This window comes from Piliocolobus tephrosceles, chromosome 12 (assembly GCF_002776525.5).
Source record: "Piliocolobus tephrosceles isolate RC106 chromosome 12, ASM277652v3, whole genome shotgun sequence".
In the NCBI taxonomy this organism is placed as follows: domain Eukaryota; kingdom Metazoa; phylum Chordata; class Mammalia; order Primates; family Cercopithecidae; genus Piliocolobus; species Piliocolobus tephrosceles.
This window is the reverse complement of record NC_045445.1, coordinates 109,512,843-109,536,802: the sequence shown is the minus strand read 5'-3', so window position 1 is coordinate 109,536,802 and position 23,960 is coordinate 109,512,843. Positions and strand designations below refer to the sequence as shown.

The window sequence follows — 23,960 nt, the reverse complement described above, 5'->3', positions numbered from 1 at the left end:
AAGTCTCCTTAAGCATGTGATATGCAGCTTTGGTGGGTAAGGTAGCATCCTGAACATAAGCAGACTTTTACTTCCAAGTTCCTATTGGAGAAATACTTTCCACCTCCTTGAGCCTGGCCATGCATGGATGCATGTGTGTAGTCTTCTCTGAACCTGCACTGCCTGTCTCAGTGCTATGAGAGTTGAGCTAAGTCAGAGCCTGCCATCCAGAGGACTTATGCAGTGTCAAGTGTTGGCTACCAGGACCAGTGCAGGGTGCATACTCTCATGGGACAGATAAAGCAGTGATGCTTCCCAGATGATAAAGGCAGACTATTGAAAGGCTATTACTGTGATTTTTAACTTTTAGGTATACCAGTTGCCTAATTCTCTACTCACTGTTCATGTTCTTTATTGATGGGGATTAATGGTAAAGGATTTTGTAGATAAAAATTAGCAAAGACCTCTCCTCAAAATAAAATTTTGTTTAAAATAATTTCAGACATCTTACTCCATGAAGGGAGAAGCAAAGATTCCATCAGGGCCATGTTGCCTGTCCCTGTGTAGCCCTAGGTTGTAGTAACATTTAATACCATCTAGTGATATATGTGGGTGTGAGAGTGTTTCATTCCAAAGGAACCATCTTCCCAACTGGCACCGGACAGTCAGTGTTGTGTTGTCAACTTCGTAGAAGTGGTGCTTGACTTTGCCACTTTCTATCCTGCAGACCGTACAGGAGGCTGATGCCTCAGCCACCATTGATTCTTCAGGTTGGTGGGCAAGCCATAATGGGGCCCATCCTGAGGCACTTTTGCTGCTGTCACCTGGCACTCTATTCTAACACCCTGAGTCTACCTTCTAGTACTTCTCATAAACACTAGGGTTTCTTTTGGTCTAGTGCCATGGTCCTCAACTCCAGATACGTGATTAAATCATCTCAGAAGCCATTTGCAAAAACCTTTGCCAGCATCCCACTGCTAGCTGGTTGAAGTAGACTCCTCAGTGGTGGTGAGGCCCTGGCATCTTATTTTCTAAAAAGCTCTCCAGAGGATTCTATCATGTAACCAGTATTGAGAACCTTTTGTTTAGCACAATGAGTAGCAAGGGGAGAATTAACTTCAAAAGCACAGAAAAGAAAAAATTCTAAAAAACCATCCATTCAAACAAGAAGGGAAGTGATGTGGTGTTGAGACCTGACTGATTCCAACTAACTGGTTTAAGTGTTAATGGCAAGGATGTAACCTCCTTGGACCTTTGTCTCCAATTATGACAAAATAGAATTGGACTAAATCACCAAAGTTTCTCCTGGCCCAAATACCATGACTGGAGAGGGGTGGGAGAGGGGATAGTTTTATGTTCTAATTCTAAATTTGCTTGTGGGGCAAAGGTATCCCATAGGTGAGTATAATGTCATAAATTAGGATATGTGTATAAACAATGGAATAGTTAGTTCTGGCCTCTTCTGGAGGTGGCTTCACACCACACTACCATTTTCTTCTCCTAACACAAGTTCACTAGCAGGTGAGCATTTGGGGAAGTAGAGAAGTTTTTTGGTTTGGGGCTTAATTTGGGTCTCTACAAATATCTTTTAGATCAAATTTTAGATTCTACCTATATGTAAGTTCAGGCAGTTATTAGTCTTATTTCTTATTTCTTATTAGTCTTATTAGACTTATTTCACTTAATCCTCTAGATTTATTCATGGTATTGCAAGTGACAAGATTTCATTCTTGTTTATGGCCAAATAGTATTCCATTGTGTATTGACACATTGTGTCCAGTGTGTATGGACACTTAGGTTGGCTATTGTCAATAGTGCTGCAATATACATGGGGGCACGGCTATCTCCTCAACATACTAATTTCATTTCCTTTGGTTATATACCCCGCAGTAGGATTGCTGGATCATATAGTAGTTCTACTTTTAGTTTTTTGAGGAACCTCTGCTCTGTTATCCATAGTGAGTTGTGTTAATTTGCATTCTAGTCAGCAGTGTATGAGAGTTCCCCCTTTTCCACATCCTCATCAGCATTTATTAATTTTTTGTCTAGAGATAGGGGAAGAGGGAGGAGCAGAGGTTGGCCAATGGGTGCAAAGTCACAGCTAGATAGGAGGAATTATCTGGTGTTTTATTGCATAGTAGGGTGACTGTAGTTGATGTATTATATATTTAGCAATAGCTAGAAGAGAGAATTTAGAATGTTCCCACCACAAAGTAACATTTTAGTTAATGGATATGCTAACTACACTGATTTGATCATTACACAGAGTATGCATGAATCAAAACATCATACTGTACCCAATAAATATGTACAATTGTTATATGTCAGTTAAAAACAATAACTTTTTAAAAATACGATTTAGTTCCTTTTATGGGATAGAGGCTGTACTGGGTGCGTATGACATTTTATTTTTCTCCTCACTACCACCATGCAGTGTAAGTTGTTTTTTCGTGTTGTGTGATAGAACTTAGGGGTTTAGATAACCCATCCAAGTTCACACAGCTAATGTTTGGAAGGCTGGGCTTTGAACCCTTGTATGTTTCCTTCCAAAGCCAGGACTATTTCAACTCCAATGTTTACATTTGGGAAAAAGCTCTAACCCCTACCAACCTGTATTTAGTACAAGCTCTTCCCAATAGGCTTTTGGTCAAGGCTTTCTGTAGGTAAAGCGGCCACTCTCTGAAACCTCCTAGAGGCAGGAAACTTGCCAGACACAGAAAACTGCTGATCTGGCTGATGAGAGCGGAAGTCACTTGATTAACTGTCAGTCTAGAATTTTGCAGTCCTCATATAACCTCATTAATTGCAAAACAACTGAAAATAACTATGTCTACTTTATGGAAGCCCAGAGAGGCTGCCTCTTTTCTAAGAGGTAGTTCATAACAAGATAGGATTCAAACCTAGGAGGACTTCTGACTACAGAGATAAACGTCCTTTCTTCCACCTGCCTGCTAACAGTTATTTTCCCACCCAACTTTCTGGAAGAGTCTAGGCTTATCCCATCAGCAAAATGGGAGAGTCTCACATCAAACTGTGCTTTGAATTGCATTTTGTATGAAGTTGGGAAAGAAGTCACGTACATGGGACATTCTCATAACTACATATTTAGCATTTGAGTGGCTGTGCTTTCTAGAGAATTTTGTTAATATTTAGAAAGAAATTGATATTTTAAGCTAATATTTCCTTTTTCGATATATGTGCCACTATATGAGAAAAAAAATTTATGATTCTGCATACATATGTATACTTTATGAGATGTGTATATTTTACAGGTAAGTAATGTGGCCACATGCAATCTATCCAAATTCCACAGCATCATTTAGGGCCATTGCAAATGTTCAAAACCGTTATATTTTATTTTGAGATGATAAGAAGCAGATTGTAAGACATGTGCCTTGTAGGTAAGGAATCGGAATCAATTCTTGTTTTTATCTGCTTTTCAAAGTTATCCTTAATGGGGCCGGGCGCGGTGGCTCAAGCCTGTAATCCCAGCACTTTGGGAGGCCGAGACGGGCAGATCACGAGGTCAGGAGATCGAGACCATCCTGGCTAACACGGTGAAATCCCGTCTCTACTAAAAAATACAAAAAATTAGCCGGGCGAGGTGGCGGGCGCCTGTGGTCCCAGCTACTCAGGAGGCTGAGGTGGGAGAATGGCGTGAACCCGGGAGGCGGAGGTTGCAGTGAGCTGAGATCTGGCCACTGCACTCCAGCCTGGGCGACAGAGCAAGACTCCGTCTCAAAAAAAAAAAAAAAAAAAGTTATCCTTAATGTTTCATAAATACCATGTACTACCCTTGAATTTAGACGTGCTTGCATGTGCAGGCACATGCAAAAAACTTGGGAAGTACTGGCAGCATGAGATGAAAAGCACTAAAGATGTTAGATGCTTGCAAATGTCATTAGTAGTATGGCGTATTTACTTTTTGAAAGGCTATAAACTCCATGCAGCATCCATCCCGAACAAGAAAGGCGGGCAACTCCACAGGAAAGCTGCTGTGGCTACTGTGTCCAGTGATGACCACCAATCTGAAGAGGAACATCATCTTGCACACGTTTGGCTTCTTGGGCCCAGATGGGAGGGATACAATTCCAAATGAAGCAGTTTTGTAACTGTTTCATCCAAGATGTGGTTGAGACAACTGGAGGCCTTTGCCCAGGCAGCAGGTTCTCATCCTGGCTGTGTTCACACACATGATGGACTAGCATTAGAGAAAAGACATTGGACTGGTTCTTATTTCTTCTGAAAGCAGCACCAATGCTAGTGAGTGGAAGTTAGAAGTAGGCAGACTTGTGGCCAAAGGGAAAGGAAGTCTTTCCAACGATTGGAACAGTTTCAAAATGGAATGGGCCACAGGGAGTTGGCTTGCAGACCGTCGTGAGGAAAGTGGTAAAAAAGGACCCCCAGACAGGGCAGAATGTGTCCTGTGACCTTCAGAGCAGTTTGGTTTTTTTCTAGCTCAAAGATTCTAGTGTAACAAATAGTGGATACCTTAGTTGTGAAAGTTCCTTCCAGGTTTCTCCAGGTGAGCCAAGCTGACAGGCACAATGCCATTCTCTCAGTGAATTCTCCCCAGCCTGTGTACTCCAAAATGCATATGCATATTAAACACACATTCCTAGATTGAGGCCTATGTGGGTAAATTTAGAGAAGAATGTTTTATATTTTTTTCTAAACTTTGTCTAGGGAGTGTGAGGACTTGTGTAATTCCCGTTGATTGAAAGTAACCTACCCTGAAGAAGCCCTCTTCTTAATCCTGATGTATCTGACTTTGTCTTTGTGTGCTTAATTTTCAGTATGCCATGTTTCTGTCCCTGGTGTTCCTGGCTGAGCTCGTAGCTGGCATTTCAGGGTTTGTGTTTCGTCATGAGGTGAGTATACACAAAATGCCTAACTCAATCAAGGGGTGTTTGGGAGGAGGATTCTTGAAACATCTTGAAATGTGTAAAGGGTGCATATAGGCTAGCTGATTTCCTCAGTGGTGTTGCTGTTTTCCAAAGATCATGTCATATGACCTGAAATTTTCATGAAATTCTAAATGTGGGAATTCCACCAAGCTTGAAACCTTCATTGTTGATCTTCATTGTTTCTCTGTGTAGCCATTGCATAAAATGATTCTCTCCCCCATTTTAAAGCAGTCACCTTCAATATGGATTACATACTCCTTAAAAAATAGTTGCTTCAGGCTGGGCATGGTGGCTCATATCTGCAATACTTGAGCTTTGCAAGGCCTGGGGCAGGAGGATCTTTTGAGGCCAGAAGTTCAAGAGCAGCCTGGGCAACATAGTGAGAACCCCATCTCTAAAAAATAAAAAAATAAATTAGCTGGATGTGGTGGCTTACATCTATAGTCCTAGCTACTTAGGAGACTGAGGAGGGGAGGATCACTTGAACTTGGGAGGCTGAGGCTGCCGTGAGCTAATATCACACCGCTGCACTCCAGCCTGGGCAAGAGAGTGAGACCCTGTCTCTATTTTTTGTTTTTAAAATAGCTGCTTCAGTAAGGCACAAGTGTATATCTGTATAACAAGTTTTCTAAGACTATAAAGGCAAGCCAAACTAATTGTCTTGCTGCCTCACAATTTTATCATTGTATTCCATAAATAATAGTAAAGCCAGAAGTAGATACACATGTGTTAAAAAGAAAAAGAAAAAAAAACAAGATACAGGTGGAAAACAGAGAGTCACTGTGGGTCTCAAAAGTCTGGCATCATCTGTTCCCAGACCCGGTTTTTTTTTTTTTTTTTTTAATTTTGTTTTAGATTTTTCATTAACCCATCTTGCTGCACCCTCATTGGTACCACTGTTGTGCTTGGCCAGGTTCAGTTCCCCCTGAGCTTGCCTGTATGCTCTCTGCTCCCCTGCTGCCTTGTTTTCCCCCTTTACCAGAGACAGTATCCCAGATGCCAAAGCTGACTCCCAAAACCCAGTTTGTATGGGTGCTGCATTTGGAATTACAACCCCATTCATAGTATCTAGTGAAGTGAGACCTGATGAAGTTTCAGCCTCAACAACCCTAATAAGTGCCCCTTGTGCCTGTGTGAACACTAGGAGCAGCCTGGCTTGTTCCTTCCTGAGCCCTTGTGAACTTCCCTCTTGTTTGTTGCTGGGAGTGTGCTCTGTGGAGGGGTTTTTCTCTCAATGGTGCTTGCTGCCTAGGGCCTGGAAATCCTCATCTACCTAATCTCTTTTGCCTGAAACCCTGAGGGATGTTGTGGGAGGAGGATACAATGCCACTCTGACCACCAGCGCTGGTCTTGAGTTTGGCTACACAGTCAAACTCACATGATGACAGTAGGTCTCAGTGCCATTTAACAAAAGCGGAAAGATATAACAAAGGAAGGCCAGCTTGCCTGCTAGGCAGCAGTGGGCTTGTTTCTCCACCATGAGTCCACAAAATAGTCTAGTGCCTATTCTGTGTGCAGTCCCCCATCCTAAGAGACAACTTAAATGCAGTGAAATGAAGTGACACAGCTGGGTGTGGTAGCCACCTTAGCTTAGAAGCTGCATGTAACTGGTGTTTCTGTCTTATCACTGTCCCGTGGGCGTAGTTTACAGCATTTTAGCAAAGAATATGCCTAGTTAGGAGAGTCACCATACTTAGCCCTAAGCTTCCCACCAAGTAATTATTGTCATTTGCTGTCCTCCCAATCTGGAGACATTTTACCAATTGGGGGTGAGTTTTATCACAAACTCAGTGGCCCGGTAACACATCTGACATTCCCTCTTCATCAGGTTTTCAGGGAAACAGCTTGAAAGTTACCCCAAAGTCAAATGTATTCACAGAAAAGATTTTGTTAATCTTTTTTTTTTTTTTTTTTTTTTTTTTTGAGACAGAGCCTTGCTCTGTCACCAAGGCTGGAGTGCGGTAGCACAATCTCTGCTTACTGCAACCTCTGCCTCCTGGGTTCAAGTGATTCTCCTGACTCAGCCTCCCAAGTAGCTGGGATTACAGGCACCTGCCACCATGCCAAATTTGTGTGTGTGTGTGTGTGTATTTTTAGTAGAGATGGGGTTTCACCATCTTGGCCAGGCTGGTCTTGAACTCCTGACCTCATGTTGTCTGCCCATGTCGGCCTCCCAATGTGCTGGGATTACAGGCATGAGCCACTGCGCCTGGCTGACCTTTTTAAGTTCATGTCTTTTATCCTCTTTTTTTTTTTTTTTTTTATTTGCCTCACTAAAGACAGGTAAGTGAAAGTTGGTTTTGCCTCACTCCTATGGTAAAACGGAGATCAGTTTTTGACCAAAACATCAGTCATCCTGTCCACCCAAGTGGTTTGTCTTTTATGAGCCTCCTGTGTAAGGGCAGAGAAAGTTATAGAAAGATGGGCATTAATCAATTCAAAGAAAATAAGTAGAAAGCCCATGCCTGAGGTTTGGCAGCTCATCATCACAGCCCTTTCAGAAATGGACAGGCCCCTCCAGTAGGTCATTCAGCAGGTCAGACTTTCTCTGGATTGAGGCTGAGGGGAACAATTTTTTAAATTCCTGAGCTTAAAAACCCCCTGGTAAATTTTCTGAGCTTTTCCGTCTCAGAAAATGGGGCATTGCCTCCCTGGCCTACATTTATAGAGAGACTTTCAGAAGAGGCTATGTTAGCGTAGAAATTGGTAAGAATTGGAGTCAGTTCGGGCTGTGGTGGGCTGCAATCACATCCCTCCTTGTCTTCCATAGATCAAGGACACCTTCCTGAGGACTTACACGGACGCTATGCAGAATTACAATGGCAATGATGAGAGGAGCCGGGCAGTGGACCATGTGCAGCGCAGCGTAAGTTCCAGAGGAGATGGGGGTGTGAACTACCTATGAGGTCTGGGCTTAGACTTATGGGCTGCTGGTAGATTGGCCTAGTACTTGCTATTGGTTCCCGTTCTTCAACTCTTAGTCCAGTTCCATTGCCAAGAGTTGACACCCTGTCCTTGTCCAGGCTCCAGTTATTCAGGTAATGAGTGTCAAGGAGGACCACTCCCTTGAGTGTGCCTTGCATCAGTAAGGGTTGCAAGTATACCAAGGACAGCTCATTTGCTCTTCAGATCTGAACCCTTGGGAAGGAGTTAGGCAGTGAGTGTGTGACAACCTTGCTTAGAGTTGGCTCCCAGAGGCTGGCTTTCTGGAATCAATGTCTTCAGGCTGGGTGGAGAGCTCAGGTGAGCTGTGTTCACTGGCCGGGGCAGTGGAGTGGGCATAGAGTGGACCTAGAAGAAACTGAGGATCTGTTAGGTATGTGAAGAGGGTGAGCTGCCTGATGTTTTGCAGAGGATATGGGGGAAATAGAAGAGAGAGTTCCTGTGTGGGTGGCAGGTGCCGGCACTCAAGCATGACCGTCCATCAGGAATCACTAATGAGGCTTTTGCTTTTGGTTTTCTTGGTTTTGTTTACTTCAGAAGCAGGCTTTTTTCTAATTTATTTTGATAAAACTTCCAACATATACAGAAAAGTCTCAGGAATATTACAAGGAACTGTATACTCAGATTTACCAATTAATTATATTTTTGCCCCATTTGCTTTAATGTTCTTTATATTGGGGTTGGCAAGCCTCTTCTGTAAAGGATCAAGTAGTAAATATTTTAGGCTTTGAGGGCCATACACTCTGTCACAACTACTCATCTCTACACTGTAGCACAAAAGCAACCACAAACAGCATGTGAACACATAGTTGTGGCTGTGTCCCAGTAAAACTTTATTTACAAAAACAGGTAGCTCCTGGGCTATAGTTTACCAGCTGCTGCTCTCCCTTTCTGTATATGCATCTTTTTAAAAGAACTATTTATTTACTTATTAGTAGAGATCCCAGTGGAGAGGTTTTTGCAACCATATTTGCCTCAATTCACCCATCAATAGTCCTGAGTTAGTGGATGAATACATCTATATCAATAGGTGATTGTCAGTTGGACACAGAAGCACTGCTTTGCTTTGTGGAGGTGAATAAAGAAAGGCAATGTGATATATAACCTAGGACTTCCTTCTTGGAGATCAAACAAGCATCAGTATGGGTATAATTGTTACTGGAGCTTCCCATTCATCTTGACTCACCAAAGCTGCACATGTTGTCTTAGGGCCTTGGCGTGTGTTTCTCTTGTAAAAGTTACAAGGCAGTGATTGAGGAGACCACATGTGATCTGCCACTTTTTGATTATTTTCCTTTCCCTGTTAATAGCTGAGCTGCTGTGGTGTGCAGAACTACACCAACTGGAGCACCAGCCCCTACTTCCTGGATCATGGCATCCCCCCCAGTTGCTGCATGAACGAAACCGATTGTAATCCCCAGGATCTACACAATCTGACTGTGGCTGCCACCAAAGTTAACCAGAAGGTACCTGCTTTCTCCCAGCCCTGATGGGACCAGTGGTGAATGTTTGGGAGGGCTTTTTTCTGTTTCTGTGAAATTATGATAAATAGATTTGAAACAGTAGTCAAGGAAAAGAGAATCTTACTTTGTGGTTCCTTGATTGCCTGGGAGAGGTACTTGAGGCTGCTCACTTCTAAAAGAGAAAGCTGTGACTCAGATCAGCCTTGTCTTTCTCTCCCATAGCAAGGATCTACCAGGCATAGTTAGGAAGGTTTAGCAAGCTGTTCCTGTTAACCCTGATGCTTATGTCAGACAGCGAGTGTTGGCTTTCTTCTTTTGGGGTGTCCATCTTCTGCTTAATATACCATCCAAACATGAAATTGTTTGCAGCTGGGTGTCAGTCTTTGGCAGCAAGAGAGGAGTAGAGTTGACAGACAGCATCTACTTGTGCTAGGAGGGTGGCCTTTATTTTAGGGAGTTTACTGCCGTAGGAAAATAAATCAGCAACTCCGATTCAACTCATTGTCAACCTGACTCCCAAAGAAATTAGAGAGGGGGAAAAAAGAGGATTAAATGAGATTTAAAAGATAGTACATAGTGGAAATGAGTGAAATGAAGTTTTAGTAGTCAGAGGAAAATCAATTCTGCATTCCACTTTACAGAGAATACGATGAAGACATGATAAAACTGCATGTGAAGACTATCTGCATTCTTAAATGTTTAGAGAAGTACCATATATAAAATATATTTTGGTAAACAAAAGGGAGGGAAAAACCTATTATTGTGTTTACTTCCTGTTATTCAGTCAAGGGGTAAATCTTTTCTTGCTAAGATAAAATTCTGTTCTTATGATGCCTTCAAAATTCTATGTGATCTGGACCAACTGCTGAATAATTCAGAGAGAAAAGATAGTTCAGTAAGATTCAGTACTGACAGCTTCTTGTCTAAGTTAAAAGGACATCTGTTTCTATTTGAATTTTCTTATGAACCCAAACATTGAGGCTTCCTTCATCTCTTATTAGTTAATAAGGTAACTTCTGGCTTCTTCATGGACATCCCCACTGAGTACCCATATGTGTCATTATGCTTCCATTTTATGAAGTGCTAAGCATGTGGTAGACACTCCAATTTATAGAAGGCAAGACATGCTTTATGGCAGTGAGATATTTGATATAACAGAGCCTCAGAAAGTCATTCATGAGAGCAGTACCAAGTCTTTTTTTTTTTTTTTTTTTTTTTTGCCACTCAAACTTCCTCTTCTTTTGTGAAAATTGAGGATCCAGAAGTCAGGAACACGGGGTCTAGTGTCAGGCTCAGGCTCCAGTAGAAGTTCTGACTGAGCCACTGTTGATTATGTGATCTCGGTCAAGCTACTTAACCTTTCTCAGTCTTGCTTTTCTCGTCTGTAAAATGGGGATAATAATAATACATGCTCCTTGTGCTTGATTTGAAGATTTAATGAGATAAAGTGTCAACAGCACAGTGCCTGGCACAGATTATGACACAGATGTGATACATGGTAACTGTAATGTAAATGATGATGGTGAAATTTGTCCTCTATATCACATGGAGTCTTTTATTAACAATGATGCAGCAGTTTCTTATAGGGAGGATCTTTTGTTAGTATGTAAAAACAAGTTTGGAGATGTATCTTATAGTACATCTATAATCCTTACAATTATTTCCAGAAAGAGAGATAGGGTCACCTTTTTTCATTTATTGATAAACCTACACACTGACCTCACTTTCCACCTCCGCACTGTAATCCAACTTTATATTTTCCTGGCCACCTCAAATACTTACAAGATCTGCTTAACTTCTCTCTTACTTACCTCATAGCCTCCAACCTGGCTCCCTCAGAGGAGATGAAGTGAATGAAAACTAAAATTTGTCTACCAGGTTTCCTTAGACATTCTTATTTAATGCCCACCTGAACTTACGAGACAAATTACCTCTCCTGACTAAAGCTCAGACACCTAATCTATACAAGGTGGGAGATGGGGATGGGGTAATAGTAGATGCTCATAAATGTTACCCGTCCTCCCAGTGACTCCTTCCCCTAGGAGGCTTAACTACTGCCACATTCTAGTTATATGGAATCCTATGATTTAGAATAAATGGATCATCACTATAGATCCTGTAGTGTCTTAGACCCTGTACTCTGATAGCACAGAAAGATGATTCTTGGCTCTTACCAGGAAGCTTGAGAAACCTGTCTTGTACAGATAACTGGGAGAGAACAGGAAGAAAGTATGTAGAGTTAAATAGGATATTTATTGTTTGGATTTGGGGACAGGTTTTATTTTGGTTTTGCTAGCAGGATGATGAAATGTCTGCAGGTTCAGTTGGCTAATAGCATTGGCTGAAATCCTACTTCGTAGGAATTATTTGACAGTTTGTAAGGGCAAGAGGAACAAAGTTATTCTGCTTGGCAGCTACAGAGATACCTCTTCCCGTAACCTATCTGGAACTAGTGTTCTACTCCTAGTAGTTAAAGTCGGTCACTTGCAGATGTTTTCCATTGGTGATTGTTGATTTAGACATGATGAGAGGGCGAGCAAATGAACTGTTCTGAGTGTTTCCTAGGATACTTAGCAGGTCTGTGTAGATTTATCTCACACCTGACAACCAGACTTTCGTATTAGGAAATTGAGAGAGGTTGTTGTGAGTAGACAAGATCATAGTTTAGGGGAAAATTTAAGGCTGAATGCAAACATGGCCTGTGGTTGTAGTATTAAATCAGCTCTTGCAGTATGCAAATCTGTGCTGAGACCTGGAAAATGAACTTTGGGGTCCATGCAGTAAATAACAGAAAAATCCAGAGATGGCAAACTTTTATTTTGACATTGGTCTCTTATTGTTTAAAAACAAAACAGAAAAAAAAAACTAAGTCACTTTTCTCATTTTAATTAATCCTATTACTGATATGATTCATTAACTTGCTTTCTTATTTGGAATAAAAAATAATGAGAAAACATTTCTTATAGAAGAGTGCTTCTCACCTTTTAATGGGCATGTGAAGCGTCTGGAGATCTGGTTAAAATTCATTAAAAATATGTCAAAAGGAATAACCCACGGATTTGGCAGATTCTGATTCAGTAGGTCTGTGGTGGAGCCTCCAATTCTGCATTTCTAACAAGCTCCTAGGTGAATAAATACTGCTCATTCAAGATCCATACATTGAGGAGCAAGGTTTAGAGAGAGCTATTTCGGCACAGTTGTACTAATGCTAGGCAGTTATTTCCTTTTTCTGGTTTCTCCTACTGGTTGGAGTGGCCTTACCAAAAATAATGTGACCAAGTCTAAAATCTTCTAGAATGGAGTAGAAATCATACTTTAGAAAATATATTCAGTTTAAGTGTACTATTGAAGTGTGCAGAAAAAAAATCTATGCCAAACTATTTTGCAGAATAAGAAAATACTCATTTTGCTTCTCTCTGGGTTGTATTATCAGGCTTTTGTTTCCAAATTTTGAGCTTACATAACACTGGTGCTGATCTATACCTCATTCCTTAGCCCCATCTTCACTGCAGGGAGAAGATACAGTAATGATGGCCAGCCTGGCAAACTGCTGTCTTAGCTGCTACCTTTTGGGAAAGTGTTAGAATATCCACATCTCTTTTCATTTTGTCTTCTTTCTAACCCAAATTCTTCTCTCTTCTACTACCTTTTGAAAAATTGTGTGAGGTTGGGCATGGTGGCTCATGCCTGTAATCCCAGCACTTTGGGAAGTCGAAATGGGTGGATCACCTGAGGTCAGGAGTTTGAGACCAACCTGGCCAACATGGTGAAACCCCATCTGTACTAAAAATACAAAAATTAGCCAGTCATGGTGGCACACACCTGTAATCCCAGCTACTCGGGAGGCTGAGGCAGGAGAATCGCTTGATCCCTGGAGGTGGAGGTTGCAGTGAGCCAAGATCACGCCACTGTACTCCAGCCTGGGCAACAGAGCAAGACTCTGTCTCAAAAAAAAAAAAAAAAAAAGAAAGAAAGAAAAGAAAAGAAAAGAAAAGAAAAGAAAAGAAAAAATGTGATACAGAGTCTCACTAGTAACAGTGAAATCAGTAAGCTTCTACTATGGGGAATCAAATTTTAAAACTCCCCATGAGTGATAATGTATTTCTTTCCCACTCCCACCCTGGCCTTCAAATTTGCTTCAGATAACTAAGAAGTATAGTTTGTCGATTGCATTGAAAACACGTGTCACACAAAGGGAACAACACACACTGGGGCCTATAGAAGGGTAGAGGGTGGGAGGAGGAAGAAGATCAGGAGAAACAACTAATGAGTACTAGGCTTAATACTTGGGTGATAAAGTAATCTGTACAACAAACCCTCACGACACAAGTTTACCTATATAATAAACTTGCACATGTACCCCTGAACTTAAATAACAAAAGAAAATATGTCTGAAAGCACTACTGGTAAGTTAATGCACCATTTTTTTTCCCTGCAAGCAGACTATAAATGTATATAGATATCACTTAATAGAAGACACAGCATTGGCAGAATTTTTTACAAGCTATGAGAAATGTTAAATTGTTAAATTTGAACTTAAAAAGGGGAAACATGCTTGGGGTTTTTTTGTGCTTCAAATGTTATTAAAACTTAGTGTGACATTTTGGTAAACAAGAACCAGCTTTAATCTGTTTATCAAATTAATGTCTTTATTTTTCGCAGACTTTATACATTTTAGTTGAAGCCCTTTTCCAGAAAACTGGAAAAAGACCATGTCTTCCTAGCTGAATAAGTCAGTTCAGAACTCTAGGTTGATTTGGCCAGTTTCAAATAAATATACTTACAAATTCTCTCTCTGTGTCTGGAAAAGATGACCCTAGAACATAGGTTTTCCCTATTTAAAAAATCCTAATGGTCTCATTAGGAAGAACCCTAAAACTCCATAAGGTTGGCAGATATTCAAACACTTCCCTCTAGCCAGATGATTCCGGTTTGTTTATTCAAGATTTTGTCATTCGTTGTCAAAATGCTAGTAACCATGTTTATGATGCTGAGATTTCCTGTTCAAGGATGCGGAATGTCTTTTCAAGTCTACTGCTTTGTCTCTGTAGTGTTTGCTTCATAGATCTTAGAGATTTCTTGCTAAATTGAATCCTACCACAGAAATATTTGTCGATGAAATTGTGTCTGGGATTGACTTTAAATGGGATGGGATTTGGGGAGGTTCAAAAGAAGCAAGATTGACCAGGTGTTAATTTGTGATGTTAGGGGAAGGGTCATGTGTCTCTGTATTTTTGTGTATATTTGAAACCTTTTCTTATTTTAAGTTTGAAAAGAATGCTAATAAATCCCTGGAGTGAGTTGCAATTGTATTTGCTGAATTAAGGTTGAAGTGTATGTTGGGAGTGTTTCGAGTACACATAGCCCAGCTTGGCCTGAGTAAAAACACGTCTCCAAGACAGTGTCTTTCTCTTTCCAGGGTTGTTATGATCTGGTAACTAGTTTCATGGAGACTAACATGGGAATCATCGCTGGAGTGGCGTTTGGAATCGCATTCTCCCAGGTAGCTTCATAATTGTGCAGAACCTGGTCTAACCTTTCCCCTGCCTCCCTCCCTGGCCTCCAGATTCTCTGCCTGCCTTCCTGTGCTTTGCGAAAAGCTGATAGATGGGGTCAAAGCTCCTTGCTCATTAGTCCTCAGGTGATCTGTTTATTGATTTTTCTTTTTCAACTCAAATGAAGTTTTGTCATCAAGGGAATATCAGTTACAGTTACACTAATGACTAGCTCCAGAAAAACAACTGGTTACTTCTGTAGGTCAAATGGAGGTTAACTGAATAACGTGCTGGCATAATTGGATCATAAACAACTCAAAACAGCAAATGGCTGATCTGGATTTGGGGGAAGCGTTTTTCCTGATTGACCTGACCCTTTTTTGCTCTCTCTAGTTCCCGTGTATTATGGATGAGATCTCTCCCTTTAAAGAAAGCCTAAATTTAGCAAACTTCGACTTGTGATCATTATTTTAATCTCTAAGTTTGGCTATTTGTAAGAGGTTTGACTATTCTTACGTGGTTTCTTAAGAGGAAATAAAATTTTATGTACTAAATTTTATAGCCCTTTATCTGTACCTACCCTCAAGAAAACAATGGGAGAAGTACTATGCCAATTAAGTAAACCACACACACTGGAGGATAGAATAAGATTAAGCTAAATCTAAAACGTAGCCCACCTCCACCAGGCAGGGCATGGTCCCACAGGCTTCTGATCTCCCAGACAAATGATACATCCTTGCTATAATGTGGCTTTGGGTAGAAGAATCAACATGTATAGTTAACAAGCAAGAGCAAACTTTGTTTATGTTTAACTCAGACTTTGTTCAGACCAACAGATCGTTTTCCAAACAAAGCCCAATTAATGTTGTCTGAGTAATGTCTCCACAGCTCTCATTTCTTTTTTTATTTTTAATTTCTTTTTATTTAGGACCTGGTGTCTACAACAAACCACAACTCTAATTTCTATATAGGCTATCTCAGACTCTAATTACTTTTTCCCTACCCATCTGTATCTCTGGCCCTCCTGCTTAGCAATGCAGATATACTTTAATTGTATTCCAGTTTGTTCCTAAAACTTTCTAATTGAAATGTAGAATATACGGAAAGGTGCATAAATTATGTTTACAGCTTAATAAGTTACCACAAAATGAACATAGCTGTGTAACCCTCGCTTAGATTAAGGCATAGAATTTTAGCCTGATGGTTTGTTTTTTACAAGTAGACAGCCTTAGAGAAGTAGAAGAGCTTTTCTTCCTAAGCAGTTACAAAACCTGTGCAACATTTTATCTCACAAGAGCATGTGGGCTCAGCCAACACGAGTGTGTTCCTCGTTGCAATTTCAAAACTATCTTTGACCATGCTTCGTTGTTTTTTGTTTTTGTTTTGAAGCCCATGAAGTGAATTAAACCCTCAACACTCCAACACATAGACAAACCAGAGTGGGGTCACAAACAACGCAAATTAACTCAGTCTCCAGAGACATTTGAAAAGCAATTGCTACTCTGAAATTTATTCTAGTTGCTATAATATTTCAATAATAATACTCAGCAACATCACTCTAATGACTGAGGGACATTTTAGAGGATCCCCAAACCCTGGTGACTGATGCAAATGTGCAGGATGCACTTGACAGCCTTGAACATCCTGTTTACTTAACACATGTATGTGTAGCATCATATTGTTAACATCAAAAGAGCATTCTTGTGTTTGGCATTTGAGGAGGCCTGTCCCATTGGAGGAAAAAAAATATTGCTGAAGTCTCCCCTACTAGCTATTCTAGAACCATAAAGGGACATTATGCTGATACTGTACATTAGGAGAAGAGAGCCTCAAATAACGTGGAATCTCATGAATGAAACACCTTATCATCCAAGAATATTCCCATGTGGCCATGAGCATGAGTGTATGTGTGGTATTAGGAGATTCCTGTTTTCATTAATGAGATGAATCAAATGGATCCTTCTCCAAGTAATGAATCTGATTAATACCTCTCTTCCACTCTTCTCTCACACATCCCAATGAAGAAATGTATGATTAGACAAATAATTATCTGGCCTGATTAATCTCTCTGTGCTACCTTAAAGAAATCTGTGATTTGTGAATTGTTGAATATGTACTGTGACCCTCTAGGGCAGTAAGAGAGGGGCTTTGACCTTAAGGAATCCCAACTCTGAAACTCTCTGCAGTGAGTTTAGGTCTCATCAAGGTACCACATAGTTGTTGGGGTGATAAAACACAAAGCCCAGTGACATCATACCATGGTGCCAGTACTGCTCACCCATGTAGCCAGGCAGGTCCAGCAGAGCAGACACTTGAGACCTGCTCCCAAGTTCGGGCAGGGAGAGGAATGGCTGTGGCTGGCATTTGCCAGCCAGATGCACCAGGAACTGCAGCTATTTATGGTGCCATCAGCCTCAGGGTTCCTGAAAGCTGAAGTTGGCTTCCAGATGTCCGTAGATCCAGGGCATCCCTGGGACAATGGTGGCCACTTACCAGATGCCCATTCACAAAGAACCAGCCCTACTGATCCTGGTCAGTGACCTGGAACCAGACCTTTGGCTACATGTGTTCAGTAATTTTAGAGCCAATGTCATAGTAAAATTTAGCACATGTTGTCTGATATTGATGAACCAGTTGTGTTGGCCTATGCCTTAGCCTTCCTATAATAAAGAAGGGTCTACTAAGTAGAGGCCACAGAGAGGACAAAGTGGGTAGGAAAGAACAGAGCTCTCTCTCTCCCTCCCTCCCACTTTTGCTCTCCTGCCCTCGACCTTTTTCTTGCCCTTTTCTTTGCTTGCTCTTATGACCTCCATGCTATCATCTGTTGGAAGAAACTGGCCATGCACATCTATTGTCTCAAAGATTAAAGGTGGTATAAAGTATTAGGAAAACTAAGCTGGGTCTAGCCTTTTAATACACTGGGCAAGAACTTTGTTCCCTGTTAGCTAACTTAGCTAACTGAAAGCTCTCGAGTGCTGTTTTTGAACAGCAGCAGGGTTGTGTCAAGCATTAAACACTTCTCTCTACAAACTTCCATTGCCTTTGTCCTCTCAAGGTAAACCTCATTTGTCTGGACTTGATGGGCAGAGTCTGCTGCCCTATAAATTTATAGCAGAAGGTTGAATCTGTTTAGTAGGGTACCTCTTCACTGCATCTTTGGCAACTGTTCTTTCACTCGAGGGCTTGTGGGGAGAGTGAGAGATGGAGCATGCACGTACAGCACCCCTGTCCTATCCCCACCCCCAAAATGCCCTGGAAGCCAAGAACCATGGGATGTCTCAGCATGGACATGTTTATTGTTCAATTTGTGACATTGTGTATATGTATATACGCATGTGTGTGTGTGTGGTGGGGTGTTCTCTGGTCTTCTGTGTTTAGTACTTCTGTGTCTAAGGTAAATAGACCCAGGGCTTTGCTAGACTTGGAACCTGTTAGGCTGGATTAATTCGCCATAACATGTAATATTGTAGTCCTGAGTAAAGACAGTAGAGCCATTTTCCAGAAGGGGAGGGTTGAGTGACTCGCTTGAAGTTGGGCAGCTACTATAGATCCAGTATTATAATTCTGACCTCTTCACCTGGCCTGCTGTATTAACTTTTAAGGCCAGAGATCACCCTTGTTCCTGCCTCTGGTAGCACCTGAAGGGAATTCATTTATTGCTTTTATAACAAAAAGACTTAAGTCTGTGAAATCCAAAAGGAAAAGGTACTCATAAGAAAACACAGACCCTATTACTACCCATCCATTTTCTGACCCTCATCCTCCTATCTGGCCTCCTCCAGGGTCTAAATGCTGCTAAGATGTGCCAGTCATTCTTTTCTTTTGGGGGGCCCTTGAGAAGACTTGTTTACCTTTTCTATGTAGAGGGCAGGACAGAGCTGAGGCTATTCTTAGATAGGACAAGAGGGTACAACATTAAGCTCTGAGAATTACCTGTGTATCTTAGGGCATATTCTTTAACCTCTCATAACCCTCAATTTTCTTATCTGGAAAACTGAGATTGTAATATTGTACAGGTTGTGGTAAATATTCAATACAGGCTAGGTACAGTGACTCATGTCTGTAATCCCAGTACTTTGGGAGACAGAGGCAGGCAGATCACTTGAGCCCAGGAATTCAAGACCAGCCTGGTCAACATGGCAAAACCCCATCTCTACTAAAAATACAAAAATTAGCTGAATGTGGTGGTGCACAACTGTAATCCCAGCTACTCAGGAGGCTGAGGCAGGAGAATCACTTCAACCTGGGAGGTAGAGGTTGTAGTGAGCCGAGATTGCACCACTGCAATCCAGCCTGGATATTCAATACAGTCAGCCCTCCATATCTGCAGGTTCTGTATCCATGGATTCAACCAACTATGGATTGAAAATAACAATACAAAAAAAAAAAAATAATAATGCAAATAAAGCAATATAGTATAGCAACTATTTATACAGCATTTACATTGTATTAGGTATTATGAGTAATCTTGAGATGATTTAAAGTATAAAGGAGGATGTGCATAGCTTATATGCAAATATTGCACTATTTTGTATCAAGGACTTGAGCATCCTAGGATTTTGCTATCCTCAGGAGGTCCTGGAACCAATCTCCAACAGATACTAAGGGATGACTGTAATTTGTTCTACCTGAATGTGTTATGTACTTCTGACACTTATTTGATTTTTGACATTATCAAGTGTGTTCTGCTGTTTGTTGGTCCTGGAAAATGGAAGTTCTAATAAAAAGAGACAAACTATGAGGTTCAAGGTTATTACACTCATATTTTAGTTTCTCATTTGGCAGAATATTCTAAAGGTTATAGCCATGGTATCTTCAGCCACTTGGCAGTAAGTGCATGAGACTATGTATTTTATGGCACCAAATGATGTTGGCCAGAACCTTGGTAGGAGATAGGACGAGTCCAATAAGATGATGATGCTTCCTTACCTGAAAGAGGTTATAGTTTGCATATTTCACAGCACAATTTTAATTTGAAAAAGGAAGATAAGAAATGAGAACTGGGACCTGCACGGGTAGGTTAAGAGCCAGGAGAATGGAGTTCAGGTGTTTCCCTGACCAACAGTGGGACCTGAAGTGGCAGTAGGTGTTTCATCTATAAGATGAGGGTGACTAGGTAGACTGGATGAGCAGTTCCCTGCCCTTGAAGGCTTGTTAAAACACCAGTTGCTGGGCCCCAACCCCCGGCGTATCTGATTCAGCAGGTCTGGGGTGAGATCTGAGAATGTGCATTTCTAAAAAGGTCCCAGGCGATCATGATGCTCTTGGTCCTGGGGTCGCACTTCTAGTGTCACAGGTCTGATCCAGTAAAACATGCCCAGTTGTCTAAAGAGAAGGGACTACACTGACCAAGAGAAAGCAGCCTCTAGACTCAAGTGCACAATTGGGCTCCTCTCTAAAGGATGCTGATCCTCCAGATTCATGAGTGGAAATTTTCTTTTCTAATGAACAGAACAAGATGTGCTTAAGGGTGTCTTGAGGGTATCACAATCATCTTTATTAGATTCACTTGTGCCACAGTTTAGATCAAGGCACAAAGACAAGTGGAGGACTAGAATCTTCTGAGGAGGTAGAGGTACTACATCACTGGTTGTCCTGAGGCCCCTAAAAAAACTGGGAGGTGGGCCCTGGGTGTAGATGAGCCCACTTAGGCCTAAGATATCTACATAGTCAAGAGACAGAATATAAAACCCCACTTTCCCCTAGCCCCTCCTACCTTTTCATAAGCTGTGGCTTTCTTACCTCACTGGTGAATGTGCCTCATCAAGAATAGGGTCTCTATTCTTGCCTCAAGGAAAGAACTGTTATTTTGTCAGCTGGGTATGGTTGAGATATCATAGTGTGCTGAGAAATCTTCCAAATGCATGTGCTATAGATTTGAATTGAATTTTAGCCTTTTAGTTAATATATCACTAAATTCTGTGTTCCTTCATTTTTTTATTACTCTCATAACATGAACAAATTTTAATACTCCTTAAGTGTCAAAAGTTGTTCTTAAATGGCCAGAGTGAGCTACAGCTGGAACATAATGGCCAGTTAGAGAACTTCCAGTTGGCTCTGCAGATCCCAACAACTGCGATCCCATGGTTGAAATCAGGTTTTATCTTTTGCTCTAGTGCCCTTTCCCCATTTACATACCGAAACACTTGGTTGTTGAAAAAATTATGTCTAGTGATACACATATATCAAAAATCACATTATCCCCCATAAATACATAAAAGTATTAATTAAAAATTAAGAGGGTGTGGTTCGGTGACTTGAGATTCTCATTTTCGTTTTTTTCCCTGGCAACAGTTAATTGGCATGCTGCTGGCCTGCTGTCTGTCCCGGTTCATCACGGCCAATCAGTATGAGATGGTGTAAGGAGAAGGTAGGTGACAGTGGGGAGTGTTTAATTTTGAGGGATCCCCTTTGGGACACATAATACCCTTCAAATGTGCAGGAGTACTCCCTGGCCACTGAGCTACCTGATCTTGGTGGCACTTGTCCATGTGCAGAAATCTCATTTCCATGGTTCTGGGAAGGAAGTATAATTGGTTCTTTTGTGGAAAATGTGGAAATGCTTTTTTCAGCCTGTTATCTTTCTTTTCAAGTCCTTATTACTGGTGAATCACTCACATGTTCTAATTTCTCTCTTAGTCTTTCAAGAACGACGGAATAAGAGACCTGTTTTAAAAAGGAACTGCAGCAATCTTTGAAAGACTTCCAAAGAATGTTAGAGCACAGTACATAATACACCTGCCCTGCTCCCCCTATCCCTTACCCCCCACGTGCAACTGACACTCCCACCCAGTCTCTGCTCCACCTTTCAGCCCATGTCACTTGTAGTGTCCATTTTGTGAAGCCTTGTTGTGCCACAGAGTGTAGCCAGGTCCCCCTGCAGCTAGTCCTAGTGAACCTCACCCTGAGGCCCTGCATGGGCCAGCCCCTCCATCTGTACTTGGTCCAACTGCAACTCATCATCGGTGACTGGTTATCACACCATCGCTGGCCCCTTTGGGCCCTGCATGTAGTGTGGGAGGCTCCTGTTAGCTCCTCACTGTGGTAAATGCCACACACCTTTAAGTAGATAAGCAGACGATAGTTATCTGTTCTTTTGACTTAATCTCATTTGGTTTGATTTTCCCTCTACTAAGGCTTTCCTACCTTCTTCAGGCTGCCTAAGACATGTAAAGAAACACATCGATAATTGTCCATGAGGAGAAAAAAAGCATGTGTCATGCATGAAGGAAACTGAGCTTTAGGTGGCCTCCTTGCTTGTTACATACCTGGGTATGTGTAGGCAGTTTAGTGCATCTTTGCCTCTCAGTTGAAACCTGTATAATCCTGTTACAAAGCTGTGTTGTTGCTTCTCGTGAAGGCCATGATATTTTGTTTTTCCCCAATTAATTGCTATTGTGTTATTTTACTACTTCTCTCTGTATTTTTTTTCTTGCATTGACATTATAGACATTGAGGACCTCATCAGAACAATTTAAAAATGAGTGTGAAGGGGGAACAAGTCAAAATATTTTTAAAAGATCTTCAAAAATAATACCTCTGTCTAGCATGCCAACAAGAATGCATTGATATTGTGAACATTTGTGATATATGTATTAATAAATAGAGCAATTACAAGCAGCTGTGTTCTGGTTCTGTTCTTTGGTTCTTATGAAAGTTTTAAAATACATTTCTATTCCATCTTGCTCTTCAGGACATTGCAGGCAAGTGGACCATCTCACACACTGACACACCTCTCCATGTGTGCTCCCACCCCACCAAAATAGCATCAGGCAGCAGAGAAGCTAAAGGGTTAGATTTTTAAAATTATTGTTATGGATACTTCAGAAACTTTGACCATTTATCATGAACAGAATACATTGTTGTCTGCAGAAATAGAGCCTTCATATCATTTCAGGCCTTTGAAATCCTCGGATCTGAAATCCGTGAAATAAATACAAAGATTTCAGCTGAGTTTTTAAAGTCTGGATTTCATTTTTTTAAAAAAGGAAATGAGCCTCTATTCTTTCCTTCATCGTTTCTAATGAGCATGAATTCTTCCCTTTCCTCTTTCCTGGGTTGGATTGAATAAACACAATCTAGAGAAGAGATTACATCCTACGATTCAGCCATCCCAATGCCCCAGTTTGTACTGAAGTATGGAATGCTTACACTTGATTTAAAGAGCATTTTATCAATAGGTGCAGTAGATTATTTGCAATCAGTTTATTCTTGATGAGTCATCCAAAAACCAAAAGCCTAGTAAAAGCATAAATTGATCTGTTACCAAAATGAGTGGATCTAAAAGACTCCTCTTCTCTATAGCACAGACTGTAATTAGAATGGAGATGGCTTTCTAACTATATGCATTTATTAGCCTGATCTCTGCATAGAGTAAACCCTACTACAACATTGACAAAGGACACTGCTTAAACCTTCAGTTGTACCCTCTTCAAAAGGTCAGCATTTTTAGTGAATTAAGGAGAGCTCTTCTGTGGAAACGTATGTAGCTCAAAAATTTTTCACATCTCTGTTTCGTAATTTCTATTTCATTATATATTGAAACGAGGCTTTTCTGTAAAATCCTAAATAGATCCCAACCCATGGTTTATCTTTTTGCAAACTGTGTGTTTATTGGTATACTTTGGTAAGTAAGAAATCTATATACTTTCTAAATTAAATTCAGATCTCAGAATAACATACTTTTAATGTGAAACATTTGGACCAAAGTTGATTTTCCTTTAAAACTATCAAGTGTTCATGTTTCAACTCTGAATGACTTGTGTGTAATGTCCTTTCCTCTTTCAAAGGAAACTTAAAGGACACAAGTTGAAATACTTTTTTTGTTTTCTTTTGTTATCTTCCCCCGCCCAATTTTTTTTTTTTTTTTTTGAAATATAACATTTACTTATGGTAAAAAACACAAAATGTTAAGTGTGCAACTTGAACTTGCTCATATGTACAAACCAGTGTAAACAACTGCCCAAATTATATACAGAGTATTTCAGCACCCTTGAAGGTTCCCTGGTGTCCCTTTTCAGTCAGTAACCACAGCCCTCTCACATCCCCTCAACCCTGCTCAGGAGTACCACTAATCTGAATTATATTCCCATAGATTAGTTTTGTCTCTTCTTCAACTTCAAATAAATAGAATCACACAGTGTGGACTGTTTCGTGTAGCTTCTTTCACTCAA

The 23,960-nt window shown here is 40.8% G+C and overlaps 1 protein-coding gene across 1 annotated transcript in view; it reads left to right on the top strand.

Moving 5' to 3' along the window:
* Positions 1-22,407, top strand: part of TSPAN7 (tetraspanin 7) — a 119,483-nt gene extending 97,076 nt beyond the window's left edge. Inside the window, exons 3-8 of the mRNA XM_023202626.1 lie at positions 4,776-4,850; positions 7,657-7,752; positions 9,140-9,295; positions 14,712-14,795; positions 21,082-21,157; positions 21,427-22,407. Of these exons, the coding sequence (XP_023058394.1) occupies positions 4,776-4,850; positions 7,657-7,752; positions 9,140-9,295; positions 14,712-14,795; positions 21,082-21,150 (480 nt within the window). The 3' untranslated portion in view covers positions 21,151-21,157; positions 21,427-22,407. The remainder of the gene's footprint in view (positions 1-4,775; positions 4,851-7,656; positions 7,753-9,139; positions 9,296-14,711; positions 14,796-21,081; positions 21,158-21,426) is intronic.
* The last annotated feature ends 1,553 nt before the right edge of the window (positions 22,408-23,960 follow it).